Here is an 8,935-nt window from a genome sequence, read left to right on the forward strand (position 1 = left end):
CACTATGGGTAGCCCATAAACACCACATTAACACAATAGCACACCCCTGTTTGTTCCATAGCAACTGGTATTCAGAGGCATGGTGTTTCTGTTCTTGGAGGTAGCATATAGTCATCATAACTAGTGGCCATCACCTTACCCTCCATGCATTTGTCTCATCCCCTTTTAAAGCTGCATGTTGGTGGCTATCTCCACAACTTGCAGTAGCAAATTCCATGGTTCAACTGTGTTAGGTGAAAAAGTACTTCTCTTTGTCCTGATAATGGAAAAGCCGTAACATTTCCTCGTATAGAACTGACTCTTGACAATTTTTGTTACCCTTTCCCTCTCTCTCCAATGTCCTTTCTGAAGTGTGATGACCAGAATTGTGTAATAATAATAAATAAAAATAAAAATACACCATGAACTCAAGATCCTTTTCCTGGCCAGTCACCACCAGCTCAAACTGCATCAGGATGTATGTGAAATTAGGATGTTTTGCCCAGATGTGCTTCATTTTACACTAACATTCAACTCCATTCACCATTTTTATGCCCAATCAGCGAGTCTGGAGAGTTCATTTTTGAGCTTTCGGTACCCCTCTTTTGTTCTCCCCACCTTGATTAATTGGTTATTGCCCACTAACTGAGCTACCTCCTTCCTCACCTCTCACTCCAGATGATTTGCACTGGTCCCAGTTTAGATCATTGGAGATCTGTATTTTTGGGTTAGCCAGTCTCTGATGTGGTTACAACTTTAATTGCTGTGCATGCTACCTTAGGATGAATCTGATACTTATTTTCACAGATGGTTTACCTGTTAGCAGGTACCTCTGGAACAAGGCACAGTTTGATAAAAGACTGCGCAGATTGCTCACTAGTTCAGTGGTCCCTTAAAAAGTACATTTGCCCCATCAACTGTGTTGTGTGCTTAATTAAGTACAGAAAAATAATGGAGCATTGAATAAAATAATCATTTTGGTTTGTATTCTAGACTGTGTGTGATTTTTCCCCAATGCATTGTGATATTGCTAAATGTAGACAAGGTACTGCAGAACACTACGTTTCCCAGTTAACTTAAACAGATAATCTATTTTTTCAGAAGAGAAAGTTTGTTGGTATCAACCCAGACAGTATTATGCGCTAGCTCCAGGAAGCTTTCTGGATGAAGTGTTCTTAAATCTCTGAACAATTGTTAAAGAAGTATGGCCAACTGTACTTTCTGCTTTGTTTTAACTGTTGAAAATCACTGGCTCTGTTTTAATTAAGATGGTGGGAGGATGTCAATTGTTACACCTTTCCTACCTAACCTATTCTATCAGGCCACCAACACTGGCAATCTTTCAGTTGTGGAAAACAGTTGCCAAGTTTGTTTATTCAGTCATAGGTATTTGTACCACATATGCAGAATTCGCAACTTCATAGAAACATGGGGAAATTACTAGAGTAGATTGATCTAGGTTGGCATTGTACTGCCGGTTAGGAAGCTGCAGAAATGTGTATTGGAGTACACAATCACATTATAATATTGATTATCAGAAATGCATGTTTTAAAATACTTTTTTATTAGGAAGAAAGCCAGACTAATCATTGTTAGTGATTATAATTTGATCCTGTCCTACTGTACCGGAAAAGCATATTTGGTACCACATTTAGTGGTAGTTCACAACTTGTTTGCATAACAGAGCTGGCAATTCCTTTTATTGTTGAATATTTTCCCCACTTCGCGTTCTAGAGTTGACGTTCCCAAACTACTGATGTGAATCCCACCTTTGGCAGTTTAATCTCTGTTCAAGCCATCTGCCACCTCTTATTTTAGGGCTCTTCTGTGATGGTTCAACCTAAGCAGTTGATTAATGTACTGTATCAGTGTTTTGGAAGGAGACCATTTCAAGTTTGAATGTCTTATGCTAAAAAGGCATTTATAATAATGCCCAAAGGTTCCGTGCTCTGTTGTTCCCTGTCGTAGGGCTTGTTTTCTTCTCCAGCTAAATTTCCATTATACTTTTCAGTCGTAAATCAGCTTTAAGCTGGACCTGACTGTGTTTCTGAATAAAAAATGGAAGTTAATAATTGATCAAGCATGGGGAGAGCTAACCTGCTGGCCAGACACAGACCTGCTTTACATTTCTAAAGCATCTTTTCTTTTCTGTCTAAGTCTGCGCTTTGACCACAGGCTCCACTGCCGCTCTTTGGATCAGATCAGCTGTTTACTTTACATTTCTATAAAGAGCTGCTTAAATAGGTTGAAATTTTCAAAAGAAAATGAACATAAAGTCTGCAAAGGGAACCCATGGTCTGCTTTGGGATGGGAGAGTGATCTTGCACAGCAGGGGGTGGAGAAAATGTTAATGGCACCTGTTGTGTGTGTGGAGAAGGGGAGGTGAGGAAGGGCCCGGCCTGCAGTGTGATTAGAAGCAGTTTTATTGCATTAGAAGTGCCAGCTCCACAGGGTGCCAGTGATTAGAATTCAGTTTGGTGACCCCATGTGCTATTTACAGCTGGAGGGTTCAGTTTTGAGACCTTGCTCCACAAAGAAAGATACTGGTTTTCAGCCTTTACTTTCTGAATTTTTAAATTAAATTTCACTTCTGATAAGTAAAAATTAAAAAACAACCAGCCTTTGACACTGTTTGTTAGCCATCTGTTGAGCACAGCGCCTCTTAAGTTAGTGAAAACTTTGCTCACTACTCTGTGGTTCCTCCAGGGTTAGTTTTTTAGGACTAGCTTTATGTGAAAAATTAAATTTTGAATACTTGAAGGGGGGCTCAGGGAACATACAGGGTTGAATACACACAGGGAAGAAAGGAGGGAAGTTTGTGTGCTATATATGGTTAGGGAACTGAAGGATATAGAAATGAGTCCGTAGACATTTCATAGTCTTTACCCAGTGTAATTGGTCACTGATGTTAGAATGATTTAATTGAGCTGTATAGGTAAAAATTTATTACCAGCAAATTCCAGTGAACCATCCAATTCTGATATTTTTGTGGGTCTGCTCAGAGCAAACTTTGATTTCGAAACCACAGAGGAAGACATTTAAGGGGGGAAAGGAAAACAGCAAGAGAAATGACACTCAACTTTTCAAAAAACAACAGCAGCATTTAGAACTTGTATTTATCCTTTTATGGCTTTTACTACTAGCTTTCAGGGAACTTTAGAAAGTTGTTGTTGGCAGTTCCTCACACTCCTACTTGTTTTGGAATACTTGCTCATAGTTCCATAGAGGGAATGCAGTCCTGTATTCCCCTAGATAGTGTTGATGTTGTTTACGTGGCCATGTATCCTAGGATGAGAAAGAGATCAATCTCTATGGCCCTTTCTCACCTAGCAGCCGCCATTCCATCAGGATACCTGGAAAGTCCCCATTACAACTATTATTTCTTGAAGAAATTTTATATACCGCTTATCTGTAGGAAAAAAGAAACTCTCAAAGCGTTTTACAACTAGTCATAAGAACTGTAACCCCTCTCCCTCTTGCCTTGCGTGTCTCTTTAGATTGTAAGCCTTAGGGCAGGGACTGTCTTAAGTGTGGGTTGTTCCAAGCCTCTCTGAGAGCTTTGTTGACTTAAAGAGGGGATGACAATGTGTTTTAAATATTAAATCATGAGTCCTCAGCTTTATAATAATTTTATATATATTCTAGCAGGCTAAGTGTTGCCTACTCCTTCACAACTCTTTTTTTAAAATTAAAAAAGCCCTGTTCCATTATTACAGTGTATGAACAAATTTGAGCTTTTGGTGAGTTCAGGACTTTATAACCACAAGATACGGAAAAAAGTAAAAAAGCTCTGAGAGGTGCCTGTTTCAGTCTTTTGATCTTAAAAAGTGTAAATGTTTTAGACCTTTGTCTGAAAAACATATGCAGGACAGTTAGGAATGTAAGGGTGCTGTCCAGCTTGTCTCATGTAAATCCAGTGGTGAATTTTAGGAGGTAGAATAGCGCCCGAGCTCTTTGTAGGTTTCTGCTGTTGTGATAAATGGTATTCCAAGGTGAAAGAAGGGTTACCAGGAACAGCTGTACCAATGTGTCAGCCATGAAAAGCAGGGATGCAGAGAATGAATAGCCCTTTCCTGTGTTCCAAAGCTCACATACACAACAGATTGAAGATCAGCATCTGCATTATATATGCCCTTGGTTTTGTTTCCTTTTTGGTCTTTTCTGTGGGTGACATTACTGTGGACAATATTTCTAATGGCTTCATATTTCAAAAGCTGCTTACGAGCACTTTCCAATTATTGTGTTTATGCTTTGACAAGACACAACGGAACTTTATGTTATCATTAACCACTTGCCCTTCTTTGCATATGCTGTACATGTTGCCCTGATCATTTACATTTTTGAAATGCATAATAAAGAACTTACTTGTTTCCAGGATTACAGCTCTGCTTTATTCAGTCTGTAACATTCTGGATAAAAAGATCCTCCCATTATGTGCTGCTGTATGGTAGATTACTGCTCCTCTAAAGCTTTTATTCAGGAGAAATGTGCTCTACCAGAGTGTTGGGTATAGCCTGCAATAAAAGAAGCTTTGTGACTTGAAACAAACTGGCATTAGCAGTGAAGTTGTGCAAAAGCCATGGTGTTTGGAAATCAAATTTAATTAAAAAGCACTCTCAATCCCTAGTAATACAACTGCTTTAAATTTTCAGACAGTGGGAGTAGCTCACCGTTGCCCAAGTATGCCTCCTCTCCTAAACCCAACAACAGCTACATGTTCAAACGAGAGCCCCCAGAGGGATGTGAGCGAGTGAAGGTCTTTGAGGAAATGTCGTAAGTAATGCCTTTTATATCAGCTGGATCTGCAAATGCAGGAAACCTTTTTACTGGACCTTTTCAACTGCAGATGGATAAACTACTCCAGCTGATGAGGGTTTTTTCCCCTTCTTCTTCTTCTTTCAGGAGCAAACCACTCTTGCCAATTTTGCACAGGCAAGAAGTTGAAGTGTTCCTGTCAGCTTGCGGGGGGCGGGGGCGGGAATGCAACCTATTTGTTCTTGACCACATGACCCAGATGTATAAAAGCACAACCGAGGAGGAAATACAAGCAGAGCTATGGTTTCTTCAGTGTTCTAAAAAGTATTTTCCAGCATGAGTAAAGCTGTCTTTATAATGATACCAGTTCAGCTTTATTTTTTTAGCCTTTGAAGCTGTGAATAACAGCCGTGACCAGAGTTATTTTGGTAGCATTTGAGTTTTGGTTTTTTTAATTGAGCTATGTATTTTGGGGAGTGGGGGAGAGAACACAGTATGTAAGTACATACATGCAGGAATATCTTAAAGTTTGGCCAGTTTTCTCTCCTGTTTTGCTCTACAAGGAAATAGCATGGGACTAATTTAGACTAGGACGGCATAGACATATTGCTTGGGAAAATAGCTGAAGCCAGATGCTGGTAAAAAATGCTTCCAGATCATTAATAGAGGATTCTAAAGTGAATGTAGATGCTTTGCTGGACAAAATAGAGATAACGAAAAAAGGACATTGTGCTATCATTTCATGTGTGTTTGCTACAGTGAGTTTTCTATTGATAAACGGCACATTGATGGATTCCTGATATGGTTTGTGCATCTGAATCCTTTAGGGAAGGGAATTGTGGAAAAGTCTTACCTCTCTGGTTGCTTTTTGCATGTATATTGTTTATTGCTGTGGATCAGTCAGCTGACTACCAATATGGAAGATGTTTGCCCATTTGTCAAATAATCCCATTTCTTGTCACTCACATTCTAGCAACATACAAAACTGCCAACCCATGCTAAGTTATCTGCAAATGTTCAAGTATGTAACTTTAATTTCTTTTTCAACCCCTTTGTTTTAGGACTCATCAGCCTGTCTCAGCCCCTCTCTTTTCATGTCCTGACAAAAACAAGGTTAATTTCATCCCAACCGGATCAGCTTTCTGTCCTGTAAAACTTCTGGGCCCTTTACTACCTGCTTCTGACCTGATGCTCAAAAGCTCTCCAAACTCTGGTCAAAGCACAGCTTTGAGTGCTCTGACTGTTGAGCAGCTTTCATCTCGGGTCTCTTTCTCCTCTCTGTCAGACGACACCAGCACAATGGACCCTACAGAGGTTTTAGTACAACAGCCATCCCAGCAGCAGCCACCACAGCTTTTGCAAGAACTGCAGTCCGAAGAACACTCCTCTCCTCAAAATTACGTGATAATCTAGATGATAATCTAGATGAGCAAAGGCAGAGGGACGGTCTAAAACTCAACTGCATGAGTGGCACTTTTCTGGAACAAAACAAAGCTACTTATCAGCATCTTTCTGCATTTCAGCACTGTTCTTGGCAGGGACAAAAATGCATTCAGCATTTTTGTGTTGGTGTGTGAGTTTGCGGGGGGGGGGGGCAGAATGCTTGCAGAATCTGTGTATCATTAAGCATTTTAAGTGGAGACTATGCATTTCATAGAATGTTTGACCAGATTAGTACTTTGTCCTGTGTTCTGTTTCAAATTCTACAGTATAAATAAGCTCTATATCAAACAAAGGTTGCCTGTCTAAATAGAAAATGTCTTGCTTTGTTGTATTCTATGGAAAATACTGTACTTCAGGATTATGTTTACAATTTATCCAGGTATTTATGTTTTGAACTTCTGTAATACATACAATGCAAAAAAAAAAAAAAAAAATGGCCACAACAGTTGCACAGTGTCCCCACCCTATATGGCCTAGCTTCAGGTACTTCTCTCGAAGTCTAAACTCAGGTAACTTGGAATGTATATCATATTGGGATATAAAATATTTTACAGCTAAAAAGCTAAAGAGGGATCATCACTCTTCTGCCTTTCCTTATTTTATGCATTAATATTTCCTCATTACATTCCACTTTCTTGGAAAAAGTGCATTCAGATCTAGGGGGATACGAACCCTGGACATGGGTGAACATGAGGAGAACCAGCAAATCTGTGGTGTGCTGCATCACATTGTCATGTGGTTACAAGTAAAACAAAAAACTAAACTGTTGCATTTGCCATCGTTTCAGCGTGTAAATTGTGGCATTTTAAAGTTTCAGGTGTTTGCACAGTTAATGACTGTTAAGCTGTTGTGAATAAAGTGTTCAGTTTTAGGCTGCACATAAGAAACATTCCATGACGTGTGTGTGAGAGAGGCTCTAAGGCAAGAATGTTTTCGTTTAATTTCAGCAAATTCATTCCCCCCCTCCCCCCAGGTTTCAGAGGGGGTGGGTGGGAATTTCCTCACGCGTTTGCATTGGCAAGTTATAAGGATGTGAAATGCTACTGTTACCATTTTAGGAGTCTTAATTAATGTTTAGTTTCTCTTTTGGAGGAAATGTTCCATTCACATGCTGGTTGCAAAAAAAAAAAAAAAATATCGGGTTTTTGACAAGCAATGATAGGTGAACTTTGTTTTATTTGTACAGTGGGTATTTTGCATCTGAACTTTAAAAAAAAAATCTCTTAAAGCGGCTATGAGGTTTTGTAGAAAAAAAACAAAAACAAAAAAGAGAGAAAGAAAAAGAAAGAAAGAAGCAATAGTTTTTAAGTCATGTATCTAATCGAAGCCTTTCTTAGTACCCTCTGGTTTAGGCCCATTGGCAGGTAAATTTATTGCTTGAAGGTGGGCAGGCAGTGCATTCGCTTGTCTTTCCAGATGCTGCATAGCTTAGAAGCCTCCAGTAGTGTTACATTACAGTAGCCCTGGAACTGTGCGAGTGCTGCTTTCAGAGAGAATGAACCTGCAATACAAGGAGGGACCCCAAAGGCAAGAGACCCACTCAATATTCTTAGCTCTGTGCTTTCAGTTCAGTGGAAGTACCTTTATGCAAGCCTCTTCTAAGAAAGCCTACTTGCCCCTCTTCAGGAACTGAAAAGATTAAGACTGCAGCTGCTGCAGCAGCAATTTATACTCTCTCCGCTACTACTTTTGTGGGAGAAATTTGGGAAATAATAAAAAAGGCCTCAGTGAAAAGTACCTAAGAAAAGCAATGAAATATACAGCACATGTATGTTGTTGCAAGATGAAGCCCAGTTTCCTTCCTATCATCACCAAAGAGTTTGGTAATAACCTGTTAGGAAGTTAGACCGACAGCCTCTTTTTCAGTCGCTGTGTGACTGTAGGAGCAGGCGGAGAGTGGAAAGCTTAAAAGATCTGTTTTGTCTTTTGTTTTCACAGTATTTTTTTTTAATACAGCAACAGGCATCTTTAATCTTGCTAATCTCAGGCCTTGTGGGAAGCACTATATAGTTTGTATGTTAATAAAGGGTAAGGGGAAAAGCATCCAGTTTCTTGTGACCTAAATGTGTGTTCTTTGAAGTTTTACATTAAAGTTGAATATGACAGTACATCTACCTTCTCACCCTCTCTCTTTTTTCCAAATATAAATACATTGTCATGGCTCTTGATGTTATAGGGTTTTATGAGAAACTATCAGGTGACTTTTTAGATCAAGAGTGAACTCTGGTGAACAATATTTACAGTGATATTACTTGTTCTGTTTTCTCACGAGAAACTAAATATTAATTGTCACACACATTTGTCCTAGGCATATTGGAAGGCTCTGAATCAAATGTGTTTAAAACCTAATGCTTTGCTATGTAAATTTCCCAGCAGTTGTTGATCTCCAATATATCCTACATTCAGCTGTAGAAATTTGTCAAATATTGTTTCAAGAGTTTTGTACATAGTTGTACTGTTATTTCTAGCCACTGTGCTGAACAGTATTTGAATTACCACACAATATTGCTTTACACAAGGAAATGTGTGGCTTTTGTTTTGTATTTTTTCAGTATAGACGTCCCTGTGTCTTATTTAAATAAAATTATTAGAAAAAACACCCTACAACCTGTAAAATGTAGTGTGTTGTCTGTCTTTTGAAAGCTATCTAGAAGCTGAACATTCAGAAAAAGCATCAGCTGTAGTCTTGAAGTTTTCCAGAACCAAGGGATTGAGGGATCACAAAAAGTGCTGCCCTGTGTTAAAAATCCCCTTTCTA

The 8,935-nt window shown here is 39.1% G+C and overlaps 1 protein-coding gene across 3 annotated transcripts in view; it reads left to right on the top strand.

Annotated features, from left to right (window-relative positions):
- Positions 1-8,287, top strand: part of GLCCI1 (glucocorticoid induced 1) — a 42,439-nt gene extending 34,152 nt beyond the window's left edge. For 2 of the 3 annotated variants that reach the window (XM_079948226.1, XM_079948225.1), the window contains 2 exons: positions 4,632-4,752; positions 5,796-8,287. In XM_079948226.1, the coding sequence (XP_079804352.1) occupies positions 4,632-4,752; positions 5,796-6,147 (473 nt within the window). In that variant the 3' untranslated portion in view covers positions 6,148-8,287. The remainder of the gene's footprint in view (positions 1-4,631; positions 4,753-5,795) is intronic. The other variant, XM_079948227.1, reaches the window with a different exon arrangement.
- Positions 8,288-8,935: the final 648 nt, after the last annotated feature.

This window comes from Podarcis cretensis (genome assembly GCF_951804945.1).
Source record: "Podarcis cretensis genome assembly, chromosome: 12".
Lineage (NCBI taxonomy): Eukaryota > Metazoa > Chordata > Lepidosauria > Squamata > Lacertidae > Podarcis > Podarcis cretensis.